Raw genomic sequence first — 27,593 nt, forward strand, 5'->3', positions numbered from 1 at the left:
TGTTGTTTTGCGGTACGCGGGCCTCTCACTGTTGTGGCCTCTCCTGTTGCGGAGCACAGGCTCCGGACGCGCAGGCTCAGGCCATGGCTCACGGGCCCAGCCGCTCCGCAGCATGTGGGATCTTCCTGGACCGGGACACGAACCCGCGTCCCCTGCATCAGCAGGTGGACTCTCAACCACTGCACCACCAGAGAAGCCCTCTGATCAGAGTTTTAAAGAAAGAGCTGGTGTTTTGAGGTTGCAAGAAAAAACATGGGGCATTAACACCTGCAGATGTCTTTGCAATGCCTGGTCACCATTATTTGACTCTCTGTGGCCCACGACTTGTCTCACGTGTGTTAGCCCTCTTTGATGAGGAAATGTCTGGTTATAATAATAGCATCTGTCTGAACCATTTCTCAGCACCACTGAAATGAAACACAGCTCCTCTTGTAAGTCATTCCATTCAATAAATTCTACAGAGCACCCGGATGCTGATATTAGAATCCACTGCCAGTGACCTGATCATCTTTTTACCTGACATGAGGTGTAAGCCATGAAGATGGCCAGCGCCCGTGGCTTCAGATATACCCACAGGGAGTCCGTTATAGAACACTGAACCAAGTTTTATCCTGATGTCGAAGTTCACGAACATGGGCACATCCCACACATCTGTCCCCTTGTCCTCTTTGGCCCTGAGACACCTGGTGCCCCACGTTTATCTGGCCGGGAAGCCTATGGGGACCACCCAGGGCAGCACGGTTTTCTCAGGCGTCACCCCCCACTCCCCCGCTCCTGCCTCTTGCTGGAATCATCTGCACGCGAGGTCTTCTGACCCCAAAGCCTGTCTGTTCCTTCACACCATCCCATTTCTCTTCCTGTCAGCCTCCCATTTCTTTCCGGCTGCACAAACCCTTGCTGTGACTCGACAAGCCCTCACTGGGGGCTGTTTATGTGCTGGGTGCTGCAGAGGCAGAAATCATCACAGTGGGGATAGTTTCCAAATCAAGGAATGTCGTGCTTGTTTCGATAAAGGGATTTCATTCCGCATCTGGCTTCAAGAAACAGTCTGGGACACAGTGTTTGGATGCCAAGATGTTGGAATTTGAGGTATTAGGATTTTTATGGGAATAGCAGGACTGAGTATTTTAAATCATGACTTTTGGAAAGTTCAAAGTGAGAATTTGCCATAATGAGGGTGATGTACTGGTCTCATTCTTGGAAGCATCGTGAAACGCGAGTGTGGTAACTAGGAACAGAGCAGGGCAACGAGGACAGGGGAGCCCCGAGTAACAGAGACGCCTGACCTTTGGATCCCAGGCCATTCTGGAAGCACCGACTCCCTGGTGCAGAAGTGGACTCCGTTCCCCTTGCCATGTGGATTTTTCTTTACTATTTTACTAAATTTCATTAAATTAATATTTCATTTCATCTTCAGCATACTCAGAGGGAAACTCTGGTTTAGAGAAAAGGAATTGAAGTCAGAGGCTGACTGACCTGCCCTAACCCGACAGCCAGTAAGTGCAGAGCTGAGGCTCAGATTAAGGTTTTCCGGCTGTAGGGTTTTCTGTGCTCCTTTTGGTGCATCTCAGGTGCCCACGAGAAGGTTCAGTGTGTTCACTAGCTTGTGGTTTCCCCCGGCACCCCACCTTCTGACTCATCTCCTTGACCACTGGCTTCTGCATCACCTAGTACCTTCCAGGCCCACATCCTGACAGGACCCAGAGAAGTCTGAGGGGGTGTCAGCAGTCACCCCCATGGGACCTCGTGTCCATTCAGTTGGCACAACCCAACTGTGCCTTGTCAAATGGTGCCTCGTGGGGATGGGCCCTCTGGGCTATCTGCCCAGCCACACGCAGGCCAGCCAGACTGCCTCCTGGACGTGTACAGTTAAGAGTCAGGGTTGCAGGTCATTCTGAGCTAGGGCTCCAGTGGACACAGCACACACTGCACAAGCAGGGAAGACTTGTGTGGAGAGAGTATGAAAGACAGGAAGGGAGGAGGGAAAGAAAGATCAGAACAGATTCTTTCTTGTATTCATTCATTTCGTTAAAAACCCCACCTCCTGGGGACCTTATTGGTGCTAGGCAGGCACTAAAAATCACAAGTCCTGGGGAGACGGTGATGAGCAAAACCAGAAACGGTCCCTGATCTTTTAGCAAATGTTTATGGAGGATCCTGTGTACTGGGCCCTGTGCTAGATGCTTGGGATGCCTCAGTGACCAAAACAGACAGAGATCCTTGCCATCTGAGAGCTTACGGTCTAGAGGGAGGGAGGCACATGAAAGCAAGAAAAGTAATAAAAATTTTTATAGAATGTTAGAAGGTGATAAGTGTGACGGAGAGAAGAAAAACAAACCTGTAGCCGACAGTGGGGTCAGGAGGGCCGGCTCTGGGAAAGGGGCAGGTTATAGTTAAAGGTGATCAAGGTCTGGGCTTTTGGGATGTAATATCTGTGCCAAGTTGGCTTAAGGATCAGCAGGGGCTCAAGTAGCTGTGGGAGGAACATCTGGGCAGTGGGAGTGGCCTGAGTGTCCTGCGCCGACAGCAGGCCAGGCATTACCAGTTACCAAGGAGCAGCGGAAGGCTGGTGTGGCAGGGGGTGACCTCAGCATCCCAGGCAAGAGGTGGTGCTGGGTCCGGCCAGGACGGGAGTGTGGAGGTGGTGAGAAGTGGTTGGATGTTGGATATTTTGAAAGTAGGCTTTTCTGATGAAGTGGATGAAGTTTGGAAGAGGGTGTGAGAAAAAGAGGAGTCAAGGATGCCTCCTCCGATGTTTTTTTGGCCTCGGATAATGTAATGGGGAAATGAAATTATTTTAAAAAAACATCTCACAGGTGAATGCCCAATTACAACCTGTAATGCATACGCAGAAGGAGAGGACCAGGTGCATTAGTTTCCTGGGGGCTCCATAGCAAAGTGTCACAAACTGGGCAGCTTAAAGCAACAGGAATTTATTCTCTCACAATTCAGAGGCTGGAAGTCTGAAATCAAAGTGCTTGTAGGTCTGCGCTCCCTCTGAGGCTGCGAGGAAAGGATTCTTCCTTGCCTCTTCCGGCTTCTGGTCCCCATGCAGCCCAGGATGTTCCTCGGCTTGTAGTGGCACCACTCTAGTCTCTGCCTCTGTGGTCATGGGCGGTCTCCCTGTGTGCTCCTACATCATCTTTCCTCTCTGTATGTCTGTCTCTGTATCCAGATTTCCCCTTCTTATAAGGACACCAGTCATTGGGTTTAGGGCCCTTATCATTGCCTAACTAATTTCATCTGCAACAACCCTATTCCCAAATAAATTCACATTCTGAGGTTCCAGGGATTAGGGCTTGAACATATCTTTTTGGAGGACATAATCCAACCCATAACACCATGGTTCACTATGCCCAACAAACCTGCCTCAATCTAGAAATCTGGAAGGCTTTCCTGGGGATGGGCTACAAGATGTGAAGCAGGATTAGAAGTTGAGTTTATCAGATGAGGAGTTGGCAGAGGGAATAGGAGAGAATTCCACGTTGAACGGAACAGTGTGTGCAAAGGCCCTGTGGTGGACAGAATATGATATACTTGAGGAACTAAAGCAAAGCCAGCGTGGCTGGAGCCCTTCTATGGTTATGGAGCAATATCATGGCCAATAAACATAAGAAAAAGTGCTCTTTATCATTAGTCATCAAGCAAATACAGATTAAAATCACAACAAGGTGTGATACACAGATACTAGGATGGCTTTTAAAAAAAGGACCATATCAGAGCAGAAGCAAGAAGAACTACAATCCTGCAGCCTGTGGAACAAAAACTACATTCACAGAAAGATAGACAAGATGAAAAGGCAGAGGGCTATGTACCAGATGAAGGAACAAGATAAAATTCCAGAAAAACAACTAAATGAAGAGGAGATAGGCAACCTTCCAGAAAAAGAATTCAGAATAATGACAGTGAAGATGATCCTGGACCTTGGAAAAAGAATGGAGGCAAAGATCGTGAAGATGCAAGAAATGTTTAACAAAGACCTAGAAGAATTAAAGAACAAATAAACAGAGATGAACAATACAGTGACTGAAATGAAAAACTCACTAGAAGGAATGAATAGCAGAATAACTGAGGCAGAAGAACGGATAAGTGACCTGGAAGACAGAATGGTGGAATTCACTGCTGTGGAACAGAATAAAGAAAAAGGAATGAAAAGAAATGAAGACAGCCTAAGAAACCTCTGGGACAACATTAAACAACAACATTTGCATTATAGGGGTCCCAGAAGGAGAAGAGAGAGAGAAAGGACCAGAGAAAATATTTGAAGAGATTATAGTTGAAAACTTCCCTAACATGGGAAAGGAAATAGCCACCCAAGTCCAGGAAGCGCAGCAAGTCCCATACAGGATAAACCCAAGGAGAAACATGCTGAGACACATAGTAATCAAATTGGCAAAAATTAAAGCCAAAGAAAAGTTATTGAAAGCAGCAAGGGAAAAATGACAACTAACATACAAGGGAACTCCCATAAGGTTAACAGCTGATTTCTCAGCAGAAACTCTACAAGCCAGAAGGGAGTGGCATGATATACTTAAAGTGATGAAAGGGAAGAACCTACAACCAAGATTACTCTACCCAGCAAGGATCTCATTCAGATTCGATGGAGAAATCAAAAGCTTTACAGACAAGCAAAAGCAAAGAGAATTCAGCACCACCAAACCAGCTCTGCAACAAATGCTAAAGGAACTTCTCTAAGTGGGAAACACAAGAGAAGAAAAGGACCTGCAAAAATAAACCCAAAACAGTTAAGGAAATGGTCATAGGAACATACATATCGATAATTACCTTAAACGTGAATGGATTAAATGCTCCAACCAAAAGACACAGGCTTGCTGAATGGATACAAAAGCAAGACCCATATATATTCTGTCTACAAGAGACCCACTTCAGACCTAGGGACACATACAGACTGAAAGTGGGATGGAAAAAGAAATTCCATGCAAATGGAAATCAAAAGAAACCTGGAGTAGCAATACTCATATCAGATAAAATAGACTTTAAAATAAAGAATGTTACAGGAGACAAACTGTCACTGCAGATGACATGATACTATACATAGGGAATCCTAAAAATGCCACCAGAAAACTACTAGAGCTAATCAATGAATTTGGTAAAGTTGCAGGATACAAAATTAATGCACAGAAATATCTTGCATTCCTATACACTAATGATGAAAAATCTGAAAGAGAAATTAAGGAAACACTCCCATTTACCACTGCAACAAAAAGAATAAAATACCTAGGAATAAACCTACCTAAGGAGACAAAAGACCTGTATGCAAAAAACAATAAGACACTGATGAAAGAAATTAAAGATGATACAAACAGATGGAGAGATACGCCATGTTCTTGGATTGGAAGAATCAATATTGTGAAATGACTCTACTACCCAAAGCAATCTACAGATTCAATGCAATCCCTATCAAATTACCAATGGCATTTTTTAATGGAACTAGAACAAAATATCTTAAAATTTGTATGGAGACACAAAAGACCCCAAATAGCCAAAGCAGTCTTGAGGGAAAAAAACAGAGCTGGAGGAATCAGACTCCCTGACTTCAGACTATACTACAAAGCTGCAGTAATCAAGACAATATGGTACTGGCACAAAAACAGAAACATAGATCAATGGAACAAGATAGAAAGCCCAGAGATAAACCCACACACCTATGGTCGACTAATCTATGACAAAGGAGGCAAGGATATACAATGGAGAAAAGACAGTCTCTTCAATAAGTGGTGCTGTGAGAACAGGACAGATACATGTAAAAGAATGAAATTAGAACACTCCCTAACACCATACACAAAAATAAACTCAAAATGGATTCGAGACCTAAATGTAAGACTGGACACTATAAAACTCTTAGAGGAGAACATAGGAAGAACACTCTTTGACATAAATCACAGCAAGATCTTTTTTGATTCACCTCCTAGAGTTATGGAAATAATAACAAAAATAAACAAATGGGACCTAATGAGACTTTAAAGCTTTTGCACAGCAAAGGAAACCATTAACAAGACGAAAAGACAACCCTCAGAATGGGAGAAAATATTTGCAAATGAATCAACGGACAAAGGATTAATCTCCAAAATACATAAACAGCTCATGCTGCTCAATATTAAAGAAACAAACAACCCAATCCAAAAATGGGCAGAAGACCTAAATAGACATTTCTCCAAAGAAGACATACAGATGGCCAAGAAGCACATGAAAAGCCGCTCAACATCACTAATTATTAGGGAAATGCAAATCAAAACTACAATGAGGTATCACCTCACACCAGTTAGAATGGGCATCATCAGAAAATCTACAAACAACAAATGCTGGAGAGGGTGTGGAGAAAAGGGAGCCCTCTTGCACTGTTGGTGGGAATGTAAAATGATACAGCCACTATGGAGAACAGTATGGAGGTTCCTTAAAAAACTAAAAATAGAATTACCATATGATCCAGTAATCCCACTACTGGGCATATACCCAGAGAAACCCATAATTCAAAAAGATGCATGCACCCCATTTTTCATTGCAGCACTATTTACAATAGCCAAGTCATGGAAGCAACCTAAATGTACACTGACAGACGAATGGATAAAGAAGATGTGGTACATGTATACAATGGAATATTATTCAGCCATAAAAAGGAACGAAATTGGGTCATTTGTTGAGACGTGGATGCATCTAGAGACTGTCATACAGAGTGAAGTAAGTCAGAGGAGAAAAACAAATATCGTATATTATTGCATGTATGTGGAACCTAGAAAAATGGTACGGATGAGCCGGTTTGCAGGGCAGAAGTTGAGACACAGATGTAGAGAAAAAAATGTATGGACACGAAGCAGGGAAAGCTGCGGGGGGGTGGGGATGGTGGTGTGATGAATTGGGCGATTGGGATTGACATGTATACACTGATGTGTATAAAATTGATGACTAATAAGAACCTGCTGTATAAAAAAATAAATAAAATAAAATTCAAAAATTCAAAAAAATAAAAGGATAATATCAGGTGTGGGCAAAGATGTGGAGCAATAGAAACTTTTATACAGTGCTGGGATTGTGAAATAGCACAGCCACTTTGGGAATCTCTTTGGCAGTATCTGCTGGGGCTCAACATTCTCATACCTAACAAATTCACTCTTATGCCTAAAAGAAATGCATTCACATGTGTACAAATGACATGTACAGGTAGGTTCATAGCATTATTATTCATGATACCCCCAAATGGTAATAATCCACATGTCCATCACCACTACAATGGAGAAGTCATTTGTATATGCACAGAGTGGAATACTATACAACAGTGAAAAGGAGTAAGTTACTGCTACCTGCAATAATATGGATGAATCTCACAGATATCACATAGAGTGGAAGAAGCCAGGCACAAAAGAGTAGCTACAGAAAGTTTCATTTACATAAAACGAGAAAACAGGAAAACCAATCCCGGGAACCCAGGGCATCAGCAGTGAAAGTGCAGGGTCCTAACTACTGGACCGCCAGGGAATTCCCTAATAGATTTTGTTTTAAAATGTTTTTAATTTCATACTCTAGATATTTATTGGTTTCCTTAGCCAGTGCAAGAAAATTTTTAAAAATTGGTTTTGGGTTTACAAAGTGGCTTCAAAAACAATGATTGTTTCTTTTTAACCAACTTTACTGGTGACTAAGGCCTGAACCAGCAGGGAGCTCTGCTAATTTGCAGAAGGATCAGCTGATTTACACCCAGGCAGTTTTATGGGTTTATCACAGAGGTTTACTGAAGGTAGGTATTCAGACCACGTTATGGCCTTTTATGGGAGATTAGTTACTTACCTATAATAATCAGATGTCACGTCTAACATTTTTAGGTAACCACTGCCTCCAAAGGAGGTAACTCGTCGGTAACTATGACGTTTCAGCCTCTGCTTCTAATATTTTTTTCTCAAAAGTACTTAAAAATAACTATTACTTTTTTCTCTTTCTGTCCAAATAGCACTGGGCTATGTTTGCAAAGTGGCAGGCAGCTGTTTCAATTATCCAGGAATCACTAACTGGTTACATTCACTTGGATATAACTTTTTAATTTGCTTCCAGATGTTTCTGTATAGAGGCAGCCCATGATCATGAAATATGTACAGTGGAGATCAGTGATTTCACAGCAGCAGAGTGACTTTGAGATTCGCAGTCTTCTATACGTGCCATAAAGCAAAGCATTTTGCATAACGCCTAGAACATAGAAGGTGCTGTGTAGACACCTGGATAATTAAAGAATAATTTTATTTTATTTATTTATTTTTAAACATTTTATTGGAGTATAATTGCTTTACAATAGTGTGTTAGTTTCTGCTGTATAACAAAGTGAATCAGCTATACGTATACATATATCCCCATATCCCTTCCCTCTGTGTCTCCCTCCCACCCTCCCTATCCCACCCCTCTAGGTGGTCACAGAGCACAGAGCTGATCCCCCTGTGCTATGCAGCTGCTTCCCACTAGCTATCTATTTTACATTTGGTAGTATATGTATGTCAATGCTACTCTCTTACTTTGTCCCAGCTTATCCTTCCCCCTCCCCATGTCCTCAAGTCCATTCTCTACCTCTGCGTCTTTATTCCTGTCCTGCCCCTAGGTTCATCAGAACCATTTTTTTTTTTTTTAGATTCCATATATATGTGTTAGCATATGGTATTTGTTTTTTTTTTTCTGATTCACTTCACTCTGTATGACAGACTCTAGGTCCATCCACCTCACTACAAATAACTCAATTTCCTTTCTTTTTATGGCTGAGTAATATTACATTGTATATATGTGCCACATCTCCTTTATCCATTCATCTGTCGATGGACACGTAGGTTGCTTCCATGTCCTGGCTATTGTAAATAGAGCTGCAGTGAACATTGTGGTACATGACTCTTTTTGAATTATGGTTTTCAAAGGGTATGTGCCCAGTAGTGGGATTGCTGGGTTGTATGGTAGTTCAGTTCTATTTTTAGTTTTTTAAGGAACGTCTATACTGTTCTCCGTAGTGGCTGTATCAATTTACATTCCCACCAACAGTGCAAGAGGGTTCCCTTTTCTCCACACCCTCTCCAACATTTATTGTTTGTAGATTTTTTTGTTGATCGCCATTCTGACTGATGTGAGGTGATACCTCATTGTAGTTTTGATTTGCATTTCTCTAATGATTAGTGATGTTGAGCATCCTTTCATGTGTTTGTTGTAATCTGTATATTTTCTTTGGAGAAATGTCTATTTTAGGTCTTCTGCCCATTTTTGGATTGTGATGTTTGTTTTTCTGATATTGAGCTGCATGAACTGCTTGTATATTTTGGAGATTAATCCTTTGTCAGTTGCTTTGCTTGCAAATATTTTCTCCCATTCTGAGGATTGTCTTTTCATCTTGTTTATGGTTTCATTTCCTGTGCAAAAGCTTTAAAGTTTCATTAGATCCCATTTGTTTATTTTTGTTTTTATTTCCATTTCTGTAGGAGGTGGGTCAAAAGGATCTTGCTGTGATTTATGTCATAGAGTGTTCTGCCTATGTTTTCCTCTAAGAGTTTTATGATGTCTGGCCTTACCGTTTAGGTCTTTAATCCATTTTGAGTTTATTTTTGTGTATGGTGTTAGGGAGTGTTCTAATTTCATTCCTTTACGTGTAGCTGTCCAGTTTTCCCAGCACCACTTATTAAAGAGGCTGTTTTTTCTCAATTGTGTATTCTTGCCTCCTTTATCAAAGATAAGGTGATCATATGTGAGTGGGTTTATCTCTGGGCTTTCTATCTTGTTCCATTGATCTATATTTCTCTTTTTGTGCCAGTACCACACTGTCTTGATTACTGTAGCTTTGTAGTATAGTCTGAAGTCCAGGAGCCTGATTCCTCCAGCTCCATTTTTCTTTCTCAAGATTGCTTTGGCTATTCGAGGTCTTTTGTGTTTCAATAAAAATTGTGCAATTTTTTGTTCTAGTTCTGTGAAAAACGCCATTGGTAGTTTGATAGGGATTACATTGAATCTGTAGATTGCTTTGGGTAGTATATTCATTTTCACAATGTTGATTCTTCCAATCCAAGAACGTGGTATATCTCTCCATCTGTTTGTATCATCTTTAATTTCTTTCATCAGTGTCTTAGAGTTTTCTGCACACAGGTCTTTTATCTCCTTAGGTAGGTTTATTCCTAGGTATTTTATTCTTTTTGTTGCAATGGTAAATGGGAGTGTTTCCTTAATTTCTCTTTCATATTTTTCATCATTAGTGTATAAGAATGCAAGAGATTTATATGTATTAGTTTTGTATCCTGCTACTTTACCAAATTCATTGATTAGCTCTAGTAGTTTTCTGGTAGCATCTTTAAGATTCTCTATGTATAGCATCATGTCATCTGCAAACAGTGACAGTTTTACTTCTTTTTGTATTTGGATTCCTTTTATTTCTTTTTCTTCTCCTATTGCCGTGGCTAAAACTTCCCAAACTATGTTGAATAATACTGGTTAGAGTGGACATCCTTGTCTTGTTCCTGATCTTAGAGGAAATGGTTTCAGTTTTTCACCATTGGGAAAGATGTTGGCTGTCGTTTTGCCATATATGGCCTTTATTATGCTGGGGAAGGTTCCCTATATGCCTGCTTTCTGGAGAGATTTTATGATAAATGGGTGTTGAATTTTGTCGAAAGCTTTTTCTCAACCTATTGAGATGATCATATGGTTTTTCTCCTTCAATTTGTTAATATAGTATATCACATTGATTGATTTGTGTATATTGAAGGATCCTTGCATTCCTGGGATAAACCCCACTTGATCATGGTGTATGATCCTTTTAATGTGCTTTGTTTGCTAGTATTTTGTTGAGGATTTTTGCATCTATGTTCATCAGTGATATTGGCCTGTAGTTTTCTTTTTTTGTGTGACATCTTTGTCTGGTTTTGGTATCAAGGTGATGGTGGCCTCGTAGAATGAGTTTGGGAGTGTTCCTCCCTCTGCTGTATTGTGGAAGAGTTTGAGAAGAACAGGTGTTAGCTCTTCTCTAAATGTTTGATAAAATTTGCATGTGAAGCCTTCTGGTTCTGGGCTTTTGTTTGTTGGAAGATTTTTAATCACAGTTTCAGTTTCAGTGCTTGTGATTGGTCTGCTTATATTTTCTATTTCTTCCTGGTCCAGTCTTGGAAGGTTGTGCTTTTCTAATAGTTTGCCCATTTCTTTCAGGTTGTCCATTATATTGGCATATAGTTGCTTATAGTAATCTCTCATGATCCTGTGTATTTCTTCAGTGTCAGTTGTTACTTCTCCTTTTTCATTTCTAATTCTGTTGATTTGAGTCGTCTCCCTTTTTTTTTTTGATGAGTCTGGCTAATGGTTTATCAATTTTGTTTATGTTCTCAAAGAACCAGCTTTTAGTTTTATTGATCTTTGCTATTGTTTCCTTCAATTCTTTTTCATTTATTTCTGATCTGATCTTTATGATTTCCTTCCTTCTGCTAACTTTGGGTTTTTTTGTTGTTCTTCTTCTTCTTTCTCTAATTGCTTTAGGTGTAAGGTTAGGTTGTTTATTTGGGATTTTTCTTGTTTCTTGCCATAAACATCCCTCTTAGAACTGCTTTTGCTGCATCCCATAGGTTTTGGGTCGTCGCTTTTTCATTGACATTTGTTTTTAGGTATTTTTTGATTTCCTCTTTCATTTCTTCAGTAATCTCTTGGTTATTTAGTAGAGTATTGTTTAGCCTCCATGTGTTTGTATTTTCTGCATTTTTTTTTACTGTAATTGATATGTATTCTTATAGTGTTGTGGTTGGAAAAGATACTTGATACGATTTCAATTTTCTTAAATTTACCAAGGCTTGATTTGTGACCCAAGATAGGGTCTATCCTGGAGAATGTTCCATGAGCACTTGAGAAGAAAATGTATTCTGTTGTTTTTGGATGGAATGTCTTATAAATATCAATTAAGTCCCTGTTGTCTAATGTGTCATTTAAAGCTTGTGTTTCCTTATTTATTTTCATTTTGGATGATCTGTCCATTGGTGACAGTGGGGTGTTAAAGTCCCCTACTATGATTGTGTTACTGTCATTTTCCCCTTTTATGACTGTTAGCATTTGCCTTATGTATTGAGGTGCTCCTATGTTGGGTGCATATATATTTACAATTGTTATATCTTCTTCTTGGGTTGATCCCTTGATCATTATGTAGTGTCCTTCTTTGTCTCTTGTAATAGTCTTTATTTTAAAGTCTATTTTGTCTGATATGACAATTGTTACTCCAGATTTCTTTTTGTTTCCATTTGCATGGACTATCTTTTTCCATCCCCTCACTTTCAGTCTGTATGTGTCCCTAGGTCTGAAGTGGGTCTCTTGTAGACAGCATACATATGGGTCTTGTTTTTGTATCCATTCAGCCAGTCTGTGTCTTTTGGTTGGAGCATTTAATCCATTTACATTTAAGGTAATTATCGATATGTATGTTCCTATGACCATTTTCTTAATTGTTTTGGGTTTGTTTTGTAGGTCTTTTCCTTCTCTTGTATTTCCTGCCTAGGGGAGTTCCTTTAGTATTTGTTGTAAAGCTGGTTTGGTGGTGCTGAACTGTCTTAACTTTTGCTTGTCTGTAAAGGTTTTAATTTCTCCATCGAATCTGAATGAGATCCTTGCTGGGTAGAGTAATCTTGGTTATAGGTTTTTCCCTTTCATCACTTTAAATATGTCCTGCCACTCCCTTCTGGCTTGCAGAGTTTCTGCTGAAAGATCAGCTTTTAACCTTATGGGGATTCCCTTGTATGTTATTTGTTGCTTTTTCCTCACTGCTTTTAATATTTTTCCTTTGTATTTAATTTTTGGTAGTTTGATTAATATGTGTCTTGGCATGTTTCTCCTTGGATTTATCCTGTATGGGACCCTCTGCACTTGCTCGGCTTGATTGGTTATTTCCTTTCCCATGTTAGGGAAGTGTTCAACTATGATCTCTTCAAATATTTTCTCAGACCCTTTCTTTTTCTCTCCTTTTTCTGGGACCCCTAAAATGGTGCATTTAATGTTGTCCCAGAGGTCTCTGTGACTGTCCTCAATTGTTTTCATTGTTTTTTCTTTATTCTGCTCTGTGGTAGTTATTTCCACCATTTTATCTTCCAGGTCACTTATCCATTCTTCTGCCTCAGTTATTCTGCTATTGATTCCTTCTAGAGTATTTTTAATTTCATTTATTTTGTTGTCCATCATTGTTCTTCTAGGTCCTTGTTAAACATTTTTTGTATTTTCTGCATTCTATTTCCAAGATTTTGGATCATCTTTACTATCATTACTCTGAATTCTTTTTCAGGTAGACTGCCTATTTCCTCTTCATTTGTTTGGTCTGGTGGGTTTTTACCTTGCTCCTTCATCTGCTGCATATTTCTCTGTCTTCTCATTTTGCTTATCTTTCTTTGTTTGGGGTCTCCTTTTCACAGGCTGCCGGTTTGTAGTGCCTTTTGTTTTTGGTGTCTGCCCTCAGTGGGTGAGGTTGGTTCAGTGGCTTGTGTAGGTTTACTGTTGGAGGGGACTAGTGCCTGTGTTCTGGTGCGTGGGTCTGGATCTTGTCTTTCTGGTGGGCAGGGCCGTGTCCGGCAGTATGTTTTGGGGTGTCTGTGAACTTAGTATGATTTTAGGCAGCCTCTCTGCTTATGGGTGGGGCTGTGTTCCTGTCTTGCTAGTTGTTTGGCATGGGACATCCAGCAGTGGTGCTTGCTGGCCGTTGGGTAGAGCTGGGTCTTAGCATTGAGTTGGAGATCTCTGGGAGAGCTCTCACCGATTGATATTATGTGGGGCCAGGAGGCCTCTGGTGGTTCAATGTCCTGAACTCGGCTCTCCCACCTCGGAGGCTCAGGCTTGACACCAGGCGAGAGCACCAAGACCCTGTCAGCCACACGGCAGGTAAGTGGGGATTTTCTTGCCTTTTGGGAAGTCTGAGGCCTTCTGCCAGCGTTCAGTAGGTGTTCTGTAAGAGTTGTTCACACGTAGATGTATTTTTGATGTATTTGTAGCGAGGAAGGTGATCTCTACGTCTTACTTCTCCACCATCTTGAAGGTCCCCCTGCAATAGGAGACTCCACTGAAGACACCAACCTCCGCACAAGCTAGAGGTGCAGAGGCATTTTTTTCAGAGGGTTTGCAGCTTGCTTTTTTTTTTTTCTTTTCTTTGTGCTTCGTCTAGTTTCATTGGCACTTCAGATGAGAGTGCCTAGTCAAGAATAATTTTAAAAGTAGGTTGTAGGGCTTCCCTGGTGGCGCAGTGGTTGAGAGTCCACCTGCCGATTCAGGGGACACGGGGTCGTGCCCCGGTCCGGGAGGATCCCACATGCCGTGGAGCGGCTGGGCCCGTGAGCCATGGCCGCTGAGCCTGCGTGTCCGGAGCCTGTGCTCTGCAACGGGAGAGGCCACAGCAGTGAGAGGCCCGCGTACCGCAAAAAAAAAAAAAAAAAAAAGTAGGTTGTATATCAGTTACTATTTATATCTGTGCATCTCCTTTCCTTTCCTCATTAAAATTAAAATTTATTTTAATCAGTTTTATGAGCAAGTAGTTAAAGAAATCAAAGCATGAAAGATTTATACAAATAAACAGTAGACTGGTGGTTGCCATGGGCTGAGCAGGAGGGGAAATGGGGAGATGTAGGTTAAAGGGTATAAATTTTCAGTTTTAAGAAGAATAAATTCAAAGGATCTAACATATAGCATGGTGATTATAGTTAATAATACAGTACTGTATAATATTGAAAGTTATTGAGAGTTAAATCTTAAGCATTCTCACCGCACAGACGAAAAAGTGAGTTAACACCAGAGGTGATGGCTGCATTAATTATCTTGATCTTGGTAATCACTCCATAATGTATATGCATATCAGATCATCATGTTGTACACTTTAAATATATACAATTGTATCTGTCAGTTATTCCTAATAAAGGTGTAAAAGACAAAAACAAAACAGTAGCTCCTGTTGAGGCATTCCACGTTCCACCCCAGCCCCTGGCTGCCCCCGAACGCTGTGAATGCAGCAACTACTGCCAGCTCTTTTAAATTGTTTCTTTGGACACATTTAAATCTTAATTTCTAAATGATAGGCATGTATTGATTGATATGTATCGGTTTATATAAATTTGGGACTTTATCTTTTGAATTCTTATTACGGAAGATGAGAATTTCAGCTCATTTTTAAAATCACTCCTTTACCCCTCTTTAATCTTTCCAATAAAGTCGCATCTCAGATTTTGGATAAATTTGCATTTGAGGTTTTCATTGTTATGACTATAAATATTGCTTTTACTACTGAGCCAAGAATTATTGTAGTTTTGAGCCAAGAAATAGTTTCTTTTCTATAATTTCTTGACAACTTTTTGTTTTCCTGGAACTGCTCATGTTTTTAAAAACATCTCCCCACACCCTGCAATAGTCTGGGTCTGTAAAATACCCTTGAATATCACTTTCTATAAGGTCAGATCTGTTCAATGATGCTCAGTCTGACTTCTGTTGTTTTGTGCTTCTGTAGACATTCTTTCGGGAGCCCTTTGACCCGCTGTATTCTGAATAGGTTGCTTTCTGGGTCTTTTATCACTAGTATCTCGGGACCTCTTCACTGTCATTCTGAGAAGTCCCTCCTATGTCGGAACCCTTTTTTTCTGGATCTGATATCTTCCTCCTTTTGGTGTTCTGCCTCATTTTTGTGGAGCACATCCTACAGTAGCAGACATTTTACTGATATCATTTTTGGCATTCTGGTGTGATTTGGTGACATCTCTGGGGCTGGTACCTCCTCTTTCATTGAATTCTCCCAGATGCTTGCTTTATAAATTTATAATTGATTTTGCAGAGGTGGCTGTCATTTCCCAAAGAGTCAGCTTCAGGAAGGGCTCTTCAATCTCCTGACACCTTATTACATTTAATTGACTGTCTGGGGTGCTCAGGAAGAACTGAGATTGGCAGCAGAAGCAGAATATCCAGACTGGCAAAAACAGGAACTGTAAATTAAATGTCAGATACCAGTCAGTAGACTTTGGCCGAATGACATTAGGACAGCTGCTCCAAGCTTTCATGGTCCTGTAGGGATAAACATCCTGGGCTGTGTGGCAGCTCTTTCTTGTCTGCTTAGCCCATAAGCTGGCATTCTTAAGCTCTGCATGATTGTGAGGTGTTGCTGTCCTGTGCATTGTAGAATGTTTAGCAGCATCCCTGGCTTCTATCTGTTAGTTGCCAGTTGCACACACCTCCCCCAGTTGTGACAGCCAAAAATGACTGCAAATGTTGCCAAATATCCCTCGGAGGGGGCAACATGGACTCCTGTTAAGAACTTTAGACAGTGGGCCTCCTCTTTTTTCAGATTTTATAACTCTGTTCTGGATATTTGAGGTTATAGAGAATGTGACACCAATTAACTGGAATAGTATTGCAATTCCCTGGAATTTTGTACAGTGTGAAATAATTCTTGAAACACCCATATTTCCATGATTTACCAAATATTCATTGTTTTAGGCGTACTGACACCTAGCATTTACTGAGTGTTCAATTCTTTTTGAGCCCATGCTACAAAGTGCCAGGCCCTGTTGAAAGCACAGTCAGCATCCTGTCACTTGAACAGATGGGGAAACTGAGGCACAGAAGAGCATTTAGGCAAATTGCCTGAATTAATGCAGTATGAAAGGTGCAGAACTGGGATTCACACCCAGATAGGACTTCAGAGCACAAGCTCTTAATCAGCACACTGTGCAGTGGGTGATTTTGAGCTGCCAAGACCAAGACACAAGCACCGTGAGGGGACTTCAGTCCATTTGCCTGTTCTGAGCTCCAGGAAGACAGGACGGCCCATGTTGTCTACCTTTGTATTTCTGTGGCCGGGGCCACTACCTGGCATATAGCAAAGGCAAGGTGAAGGTCAATTTTAATAAATTAAGCTCTTCTAAGCGCCAGTCTCATGGGCAGTCTTTGAGAAAAGAGGAACCACAACAAAAACGGAGCGTGTGTTACGGTTTCTTGAAAGAAGGTGAATTGAGATACTGTAGGTCGTTAATGGGTTTCAGGTCTCCTCCACTGGGGGAATAAGTGCCTTAGATGAAGAAAGGGAGCAACTGTGTAATTACAGCCTTCAGGCTGGGACGGTGACCTCCCTGTTGACTGGTAATGCTGGGAGATGAGAGGTTATACTTACGAGTTGTCATCACAAAATGCACTGAAGCGCAGGTAGGACCATTAACACACACTTGGAAAATTTAGCTTTTCTTTGATGGCTCTAGAAGGCAGAACCTTGCAGCACCTCTAGGTCCTTATTGCAGACACCCTGTGTCCCATCAGCCATGGAGGTGCTGGCTCACTGAGAGCTTGGGTCTCTGGAGAATGTAGACTAACGGTTTTTTAATTCACCTTCATTTGAGATGGTAGTGCTTCTGGAAGACCATGATACGTTATTATTCTGACATTCTCTCAAAGCTGTTTCAAGATTGTTTCGGGAATGGACTGGGAATGCATATGGCGTGTTGGTCCTGATACAAGGCTTATGTTAGCTGGTGCAGTGATGGATGAGCTCCGCTAATGGGACCCTTAGCCAAGCTGTTCCTCTGCTATAGCTGAGCTCTGAGTTTCCCGTCAGTGTTGGCCATGACAAGTAAGAATTTGAGCTGAAAGGTACTCAGAGGTAGGGAAGATAGACTGGCCTATCATTCTTATCTCTTGACTGTCACTCAGACTTTTTTTCATCTGATTATGCACTTGTGAAATAACCATAGGAAAATGGGGTTCGTGCAGAAAAGATCTTAGTAAATTAGAAAGGTTCACCTGGCTCACTTGTCTTTTTTCTTTTTTCTTTTTTTTTAGGTCAGGGCCTTGTCTCTTCACATGGTAATAATACAGGGAAAATTCCAGAACAGAAACTTCACATACCTTGTAAATTCAGATCAAGGGAGTCTTTGGTAGTAGTAGTAGCTGACACTCAGACACATCAAATGACTTAAATGCTAATAAATAAATTTTCACTAGATAAACTTAACCTTCAACTCCAAGTTCAAATATCATCTCTGACTTGGGGCTTCCTGTCCGTGGTCTCCCCCAGACCAAGTTAGCTGTGCTAGGCTTGAGTGTTCCCATAGCAGTTTGCTCCTATCCCTGAAATAACACATTCCCTATTATGTTCTAATTCATCTATTTTTATGTCTTTCTTCCTGCCTGGATCCTGAGATTCTAGGAGGGGATGATTCACCTTTGTACCCCCAGCACCTGGCATGTGTAGGCTGGTATGGAGGAGACGGTTTATGTCTGTTGGACGAATGAGTAATAGAACTCATTAAATTTCATCTTTTACACTGGGCAAGAGGAGGACTCATCATATTGAAATATTTCCTGCTTGTTAATAATAAGCAACTCCTTTTTATGATTTGCAATAAGGAGTTCAGGGCACAGTGACTATTTTTTTTTCCAATTCCTCATTCTCTTCTATTCCTCCCACCCCCATTCCTCGAAATCTCCTAAAAAATTTTGTCTTAATTTTCTATTCTGGGTCTTTTTGAAGAACACCCTCTCTTTCTTTTTTCTTTTTTAACTGAAGTATAGTTGATTTACAGTGTTGTGTTAGTTTCAGGTGTGCAGCACAGCTATTCAGATACACACACACACACACGTACGTACACACACACACGTACACATGTACACGTGCGCACACACATACACGTACACACACGCGCGCACACACATATACACACACGTACACACACACACGTATACATGTATATATGTATATTCTTCAGATTCTTTTCCCTTATAGATTATTACAAGATATTGAGCATAGTCTCCTGTGCTATACAGTAGGTACTTGTTAGTTATCTATTTTATATGTAGTAGTGAAGAGCACCCCTCTCTTTCTTTTCAGGCAGGTATTAATGAAAATGATTTTTACGACGGGGCGTGGTGCGCGGGAAGGAACGACCTCCATCAGTGGATTGAAGTGGATGCCAGACGTCTGACCAAGTTCACTGGTGTCATCACTCAAGGGAGGAACTCGCTCTGGCTGTAAGTGTGGCTGCACCCGTGCTTCCTAGACTCTGTGCCTTGAGTGTAAAGCTCTAGAGTTTAGACGGGCTCGGGGAAGTTGCAGAGAGGTATCTGGGGACAGGCAATAGAAAGGACGAAAGAGAGGTATCTGGGGACAGGCAATAGAAAGGAGGAAAGTTGCAGTGGGGACAGGAGGCTGGCCTTGCTGTAGACACGCTGGGAAGGTGCATCTGTGGCATCAACACCTTCCCCGATACCGGAGCAGAGAGAAGGATCCATGGGTTAGGCTGAGGAGACAGAGGTGTTGTCAAACTCAGGCAGGGTAGGCGGGTAGCTGCCATCTTGGATCTGGGGCGAGCTACTGGTGCCCTGACTGGTGGGCTGAACACAGCCTAATGGAGGAACTCTGCACAAGCAGTGAGTGACAGGTAATGGTCTCCAGCCACTGTCCTGGGGTAGAAGGGATGAATCTTCCAGATTCTGGGAAGAAAGATGAACTCTAAGCAGGTTCCCAAATAAAGAACCACTGGAGGAGGAGTAGAATCGAAGGAGGAGTCCGTCTGGGGCCTGAGAATGAGATGGAAGAGCCCATTGTTCAGAATTGAGCTTGGGATCAGGGCTGGGTCAGTAATAATAGTAGTCCTAAGAGAGGTGGGCTGCAGCTCCTTAAAACTCATCTCATGGTACGTATATACAACGGAATATTATTCAGCCTTAAAAAGGAAGGAAATTCTGACACACACTACGACATGCATGAACTTTGAGGACATTATGCTCAGTGCAATAAGCCACACACAAAAGGACAAACACTGTATGATTCCACTTCCATGAGGTTCCTAGAACAGTTAAAGTCATAGAGACAGAAAGGAGGATGAACGGTAGCTGCCAGGGTCTGGCGGAGGGGGATAGGGTGTTATTGTTTAATGGGCATGGAGTCTAGTTGGGGACGATGAAAATTTCTGGAGATGGATGGTGGTGATGGTTATACAACAGTGTGGATGTACTTGATGCCTCAGAATTGCACACTTCCAAATGATTAAAATGATTAATTTTATGTTATGTGTATTTTACTACAGTAAACAAAAAATATATATGTAAACAAAACAAAACCTTTCCACTTCAGCCCAGGCATGGTGGTGGAGACAGAGGCCGGACTATATCTGTGGGGTTGTCCTGTGGCTCAAGCTGTGTAGACAGCAAACATGCAGAGACTGGGGGTTAGGCAAGAATTAGGAGGGGCTGCAGGACCTTCGGTGCTTTCTTAATTTAAACAAGAAATTTTCAATTCCTCTAACATCTGTCTACACTGAGAAGCTGAGAGCACAAATGCCTTATATTTAGACATTAGGAAACTGACTGTGGACCTAGTTAGCAAAGAGCCCTCCTGTCCTGCCACCCCTCCCCCAGCCCTGACTATACTGCACACTCAAATCCCATGTCTTGGTCCCTTTCAGGTTTTACTGATTACCAGTTGGCAACCATGTAAAGTCTGTCTTTCTTGATTAGATTCATTTTAATGCCTGGAAAGATCAACATTAATAAGTAAACCAGGGCTTCCCTAGTGGCGCAGTGGTTGACAGTCCGCCTGCCGATGCGGGGGACACGGGGTCGTGTCCCGGTCCGGGAAGATCCCACATGCCGTGGAGCAGCTGCGCCCGTGAGCCATGGCCACTGAGCCTGCGCGTCCGGAGCCTGTGCTCTGCAGCGGGAGGGGCCGCAGCAGTGAGAGGCCCGCGTACCGCAAAAAAAAACGAAAAAATAACAAAAAAATAAATAAGTAAACCAGGATAAGAGGAGGGAACCTGGCATCAGTGTTCACATTTAACTGCCTGTCATTGTCACCGTAAAGGGGACTGTCTTACAAAGTGACAGTTGTCAGGCAATGACTCATCATCTGTTTTCCTCTGAACCTTTTTTTATTGTAAAGACAGTACTGTAACCTCCAACAACATTTAAAAACATTACCCGTGATTCCACTGTCCTTAAGAAAACATAATTTTTCTACAGATTTGTAATCATATTACATATGCAATTGTTATTTTTAATTTAAAAACATATCCATAACATTTTCTTGCTGTTACTCAGAGTTCATAATGATCATTTTTAATAGCCTATAATTTACTCAGCCATGCCTCTATCACCGTCTCAATTTTCTGCTATCACATATTTTACAGGAAAGCATTTATATACTTTTTTCTTCCTTTGAATTACTTCCTTGAAATAAATTTCCAGAGCGGGGATAATTTGTACATTTTGACAACGTTTGGTTATGTATTTGTGCTACTCACATTTTATTCACTTTACTTTTCAGTAGCACTTATGTGTGTGTTCACATATGCTGATTTTTGCTCTGTGGTGTGTCTTGGCTGTAATCAGCGGCTTATTACCATAACAATTGTTTTCACTGTGTAGATTCTGAAAGGCAAGAATTTTAGAAGAAACTAAGTTGAATTGCTCAAGAAGAATAGAAACTTGGAAAGAAAGACTGATTTGAGGTCATCAGTAAGGATGAGAGCAGTGATTTTACCATAATGCTTGTATATTAACCTGTCTAATCAGTTATCATTAGAGAAGCAGCAGTTGGGTTATTACTGGATTAGAAAGAAAGAGCAGAGGGTAGGAGTACTGTTTCCATTCTATTTCAGCTGGAAACACAAGAGGGTTTGGGGTGAATAAGAAATTGCAGTGGAACAATATCTTTCTTTGACTAAGCCCGGGACAGGAACATCTAAGAGGGAGGCAAGGGATAGAATTGCTTTTAAGAGTCAGTTTTTTTAAATGTATAAATGTATTTCAGGTCAAGGACAATGAAATGAAATCCGATGAGTTTCAGTTTATCTTACCTCCTGGAATCGGACTCTGTACTAAGGAGTGAGGAGGAAACAGTCACGGGTACATTTTGGTATCTGAGCCCCTTGCCCCAGAGGCGCTGGAGGTACCATGACCAGAAAGCTTGCCAACAACAGAAATCACCAAATATCAATAGTAAGGAAGACAGTAGCTGTCCTTCTTTCTCTCTCCCAGGGCCTCTATCCCCGTGCTGTTCCCAGTACAGCCATCTACGGCACCACTTTTAATATTCTTATTCATTGGTTTCCATATTTCTCCCCACTAGTCTGTGAGAACTTGATAGAAGCAATGCCTTGATAGTCTGTGTCTCTGGGACCTGGCCCAGTACCAGGCATCTAATAGATGCTCAATCAGTGATTCTTTAATGAATGAATATTGTAAGGAAGTAGCAGATTGGCAGTCATTCACACCAAATGGTAATGAGTTAACTAATTGTGAGTGTAAATGACTGAAAGCAGGCTTAAATTGTAAGGGCGAGAGGGGAGGGGACGTGGAAAGAGTAGACTGAGAAGTGATAAGGATTTTTAGAGGTGGAGGCCTATAAAACAATGTGGCTTTGGAATAATGTCATGGCTGACTCTTGCAAGTTATGAGATTTCTCTTCTTTGAACCTCAGTATGCTCTTCTGTAAAAATGGGTTAACTACTGTCTAACTCATAAAGATGTGGTGAAAGTTAAATGGAATTACGTTACGATGTTTTAAAATTACCCAGCACGTAATAAGAGCTCAATAAATGGGACTTGCTTCGCTCTGCACCTAGAGCGAACAGTGGTTTTCAAGCTTTTTTTTTTTTTAGCCACAGACCTTCCTTCATATAAAGTCTTTCCTGGAAACATTTAGAAAATACAGACAGATGAGGCTGCTTCGTGTGAATCTGGTGGTGGGGAGAGCATTGCCTGCCTGGCCCTCCCCTTGGCCCCTCACAGGACCACCCCTGGAGGATGCATTATGAAAGTATCACTGTGTAACAAGCATACTAAACAGCTTGAGGGTGCCTCTCTGCAAGTTACAATCCTGTGGGCACTCCAAGTGCGGATTGCTTCTTCCCGAATCCTGCAGGGTAACAGGCAGATGTAGAATTCAACCGAAGACAAGTGATGGCAGAGTTGGAATTAGAGTTTCATTTTTTCTAGTTAAATGGGCAGACATACCATAATCTCAGAGTGCTGCAGTTTGTTTGTTGATGTTTTAGAAATGGAGGGGAAATGGGGTGATGGCTCCTGGGGGTTGGCCAAATGGATGTTGCTGTTTCTAAGTAGCATCTATCTGGTTTTTAGAAGACAGGAGCACTTTAGGGGCTTCCCTGGTGGCGCAGTGGTTGAGAGTCCACCTGCCGTTGCAGGGGACACGGGTTCGTGCCCCGGTCCGGGAAGATCCCACATGCCGTGGAGCGGCTGGGCCCGTGAGCCATGGCCACTGAGCCTGCGCATCCGGAGCCTGTGCTCCGCAACGGGAGAGGCCACAGCAGTGAGAGGCCCGCGTACTGCAAAAAAAAAAAAAAGAAGACAGGAGCACTTTGGATTTACAATATATATTTCAGAACACTATGAAAATATTTCATTTATAAAACTTCTGTGGTTGGTATTTTAAAATGAACATCCATCATCTTATTTGTTCCCATCTGTTTATTGAGCACTCTGAACTAAGCACTCTGTATAAGAACTGGCCTGCCTGCAGGGAGCTCTCAGTCTGGAAGAATCCAGTATGTTGACAGGTCAACTAGAATCGGCACCGTACACGTCATGGGATGGGGATAGGAGGTCTGTTATCAGACCTGTAATACAGATGTGAAAGGTGATACGGCAGGTCGTGACGCTTAGCCATGGTCTGGGATGAGTTCCTAACCAAGTTGATGAAAAACTTTATGATTCTCATTGTAATAACTTTCAGATAATTCATACTATTTGAAAGTAATAAAATATAATTATTTTCATGATACTGAATAATTTATATTTTTCACCAATATAAACGATCCTTCCCCACTACGTTGCAATTTAGCGAAATGTTAATATACTAGTAAAAGCCAATCTTTTGTTTTCCTGATTTCAGGAAGTGTATTAGATCTATGAGTGTTGCAGTTATGACCAATGTGATGATTGAAAAGTTAATTATTCTGTCTGAGGTGGATAGATGCTTCTAATAACTTGGGCAAACTACAGGCAATTTAAAATAACCAAATATTTTAAACTTAATTTAATAAACAAGACAATTCTCATCCTCTCTTGAGAGTCTGTACGTGTGTCCTTAAGGAGAAACAGCAGTTTGATTGATGGGTTTGTAAGGTGCGGGCTGGGGAAGGTTTGCCTGGCTGGCTGAAGGTTTTAGAAGCAGTTGGCTAATCAGAGCAAGATGAATGGCGTGTGCTGTGAGCCAGCCTGGTGGCTGAGGACACAAAGATGGTGGAAAAGACAGTCCCAGCCTGAAGAGTTTGTCGGTGCAAGGTCTTAGCCGAGATTCTTCATGTGGGCTTCCCCTTTGAGAATTCTGATGGTGAAGCGGAGGAGGAGATGGGGTACCCAAAGCAGACGAAGACAAGGTCGAGGAAAGGCCTGTTTGCTGCTCTGTTTCCTGGAGACAGCTGTATTCATAGGAGGGGCAGGTGGCCGATGGGGCAGGTCCCTAAGGGGCATGGGTGGCGCTGACACGGGTGCGGGGGTTCACCTGGAAGGAGGAGGGTCTCCTGGTCCCGAGATAGAAGAGTCAGGGCGCAAGTGCTGAGATGGATTCAGGGCCTTCACATCAGAGGGTTTTCTTTTCTTGGTGGCGTAGGAGGCAGGTCCTCTGCAGACGGAGAGTGAGGCAGATTTAGGGGTTGGAAACTTAAGAAGGCCAGGGAGATTCCGTGTCCCTTTGTAGAAAGGACTGGGCTGGTCCCCGGAGCTCATGGAATAAAGTCGTAATGGTCCCACTTGCCACCGTTGGCACTTTCTCCCCTGTGGGGGGCGGTAGAGAGTTGGTGGCAGTGCAGCTGGAGGAGGTCCAGGGACAAGGGCATTGCGGGACCTGGTAGGACACGGCGTGTTAAGGGTGAAGGGTTGTGAGGTTGAGATCCAGGGCTGGTCAGGAAGGAGTCAAAGCCAGAGAGCTGATTCCCTAGAAGCTAAGGTCAAGTTCACAGAGCCCCTGGGGAAGATGAAGCTTCAGAAAAGGTAGAAAGGGGAGGGCACTGGCCACCGGGGGGCTCCACGGGGGCTGTCCAGGCGATGACTGGGGTCAGGGCCAGAGAGGAGCAGGTGTCTGGGCATCTTGGGGTTGCAGGCTTGGCTGCTCAGTGCTGTCCCTGTTGGGAGAATCTCCAAGACGCCCCGGACCCTAGCTCAGAAGGGGGGATCAGGAGACAGCTGAAGAGATGGTGGGGTCTGTGTAAGAAGGAAAATGAAGAGGCAGAGGCAAATCAGAAGCAGCTGAGGATGTTGGTCCAGAGACCAGGGATGGAGATGGAACCTTCCCAATACCTTCCTGGCCTGGGGTTCTGCCCAGTGACTGGACCTCTGGTTTCCACAGTGAGAAGTCTCCACCCGGTCCCTCCCTTTCTCGTCCGCTCCATCTGGTTTTCCACTCCCTGGAGACTGATCCTTGGCAGTCTGGGCCCCAACCCCGCAGCAGCGTGCCAGGGCGCAGAGGAAAGGGGCGCCGGGCTGGGCCAGGAGTGTGGAGGACAGCCGGCAGCCCCTGGGAGCAGGGCTCAAAGGGAGGCCGCTGGTGCTTCATAAATCACCTACCCGTCTTCTCGGGAGAGAGTGTGCGTGTGTTTTCAGCACGTGTCCTGCTGCATCCCCCCCCCCCCCCCCCCCCCTCCCACAGTCACCAGCCATTACAGCCACCTCTGATGGTGAGCTGGTGAGCCCTGAGGGAACACAGGAAGGAAATAAAGAATACCTGCCATGTAGCAGCCATCAGACTGCAGCCACTCCCCAAGGTGAGCTCTGAGGAAACTCAGGATGAGAAAACACAGGATACTGGCCCCAGATAGCAGAGGTGCATATCAAAGGAATGATTTCAGTGAGCCCAGACTCTTGCACCTTCCTGTACATAGAAAAGCGCTAAATTCCTTAACTTGAGATATCTTGTTTTCTTAATTAACAATAATTCTTTGACATTCAGACTACCAGCCCTTTGTTGCAAAACTCCTATATATCCTGGCTGCCTCCTCTTGGCTCCTTGGAGCAGTTCTCTCAGCGTTACTTGAGATGCTGCCTCCTGGGTTTGAAGTCCTCATGTGTCCGCCGAATAAAAGATAACTCTCAACTTTTAGGCTGTGAATACATTATTTTAGTCGACATCATGAATAAAATTCAACTTATTTCTATATGTTTAAGGGCAATTTTTATTAATCACACATTTTTCTATGAGAACGTAGGGCGCGCCTCAGGCTGGTGCAACGTCATGCTGGCCTCTGCAGCCGCAGGCTCCCCCCCCCATCCCTGCCCCCCCCCCCCCCCGCCCCGTTATTGGCAAAATGAAATGTTTGGCACCTGTGGGGGGCGGGGGGAGACAGAAGTTTCCAAACTCCTTTCTAATCTCTTTGAAAACTGTCAGTTTTTGAACTGCTGAGTTTGGCTAAAATGGAGAGGTTTCAATGAAAACATCTCCAAGTTCAAGTAGAAGGCCAGGCACCCAGTCATTTCTTCACTTTGTGTTATGTGTCCACAGTGCAGGCATAGTTACTTGAAACTGAATAAAGCTCTCCCTTGTGGCTGTATGGCTCATACTTGGTTTTTTGGGTGCCAGTGACCAAGGAATAAGTTCTCAGAAGGTAAAATCTCTGGAAAGGAAGCAACGCTAGAACACCTTTGTGGAGATAAAGCTTCCACCCGGGTTTATTCCAGGGTCCCTGTCCCCTGGCTCTGACTCCCCAGGAAACCCTCCGGAAGGTTGTTGGGTGCACTCACCCTTCTCTTCTGTTCCCTCTCCAGCTTGGCTCACATAATGCTCCCACGCCTGCACCCACAGGGCCTGTGTGGACTGGCTCCCACTGCCTGTTTGACCTGCTTCCTTTTGCTTGTTCAGTCCTAGCCCAGGAGCCTTCTCTTTGTTCTGCAGATAAGCAAGCATGTTCCTGCCTCAGGGCCTTTGCATCTGCCATTTCCTCTGCCTGAAGGCGCAACCCTCCCTGCATTCAGAGGCTTTCTCTGACCAGCCTTCTGAAGCCCACTCTCAGTGGCTCTGTGTCCTCACCTGGCCCTAATTGATTCCCTGGTTATTTGCTTGTACCTGCACTGGTGTCACCCCCAGGGAGCAGACAGGGCCTGGTTCTGGTTTGCCACTGAATCCTCAGTGTTAGATCAGTGCACTGCACGGGGAAGGTCTCCATGATTGCCATCCCCAGCCCCTACTCCATCATTCAGAATGCTCGGATCATGTCCTGATACTGTCCTCTCCTAAGGCTGCACGGCCCCCACCCCCGTCCCAGTGTCTGCCCACCATAGGGGGCTCTTTAGTGCATAACCACGGGGAGAAAAGAAGCCACATCCTGTGGGGACGCAGCTCTCGTATTCCTTTGGTGTCCCTCCTGTTCAGATGTCCAGGTCCTCACCTGGTATAGCCGAGTGGATCAGAGTGCAGATTCCAGAGTGAGACTGGGATTCCAGACTCCCTGGTTGCAAGGCCTTGGGTGTGTTTCTGAGCTTTTCTGTGCCTCTGTTTCTTCATCTATAAGATGGAGATGATAATAGTGCCTGGATTGCTGTGGGGATTAAATGAGTTAATACACATCAGGCAGTTAAGAGAGTCCTTGGCACGTGGTGAGTACCCTACAAGTGTCTTTCATTCCTGCTGTTCTCTT

At 43.1% G+C, this 27,593-nt stretch overlaps 1 protein-coding gene across 2 annotated transcripts in view; it reads left to right on the forward strand.

Annotated features, from left to right (window-relative positions):
* Window positions 1–27,593, forward strand: part of CPXM2 (carboxypeptidase X, M14 family member 2) — a 133,250-nt gene that overhangs the window by 38,571 nt on the left and 67,086 nt on the right. For both annotated transcript variants that reach the window (XM_007468736.1, XM_007468737.1), the window contains exon 4: window positions 18,836–18,975. In XM_007468736.1, coding sequence (XP_007468798.1) covers window positions 18,836–18,975 — 140 coding nt within the window. The remainder of the gene's footprint in view (window positions 1–18,835; window positions 18,976–27,593) is intronic.

The sequence above is a fragment of the Lipotes vexillifer genome, unplaced genomic scaffold (assembly GCF_000442215.2).
Source record: "Lipotes vexillifer unplaced genomic scaffold, Lipotes_vexillifer_v1.1 scaffold741, whole genome shotgun sequence".
NCBI lineage: Eukaryota > Metazoa > Chordata > Mammalia > Artiodactyla > Lipotidae > Lipotes > Lipotes vexillifer.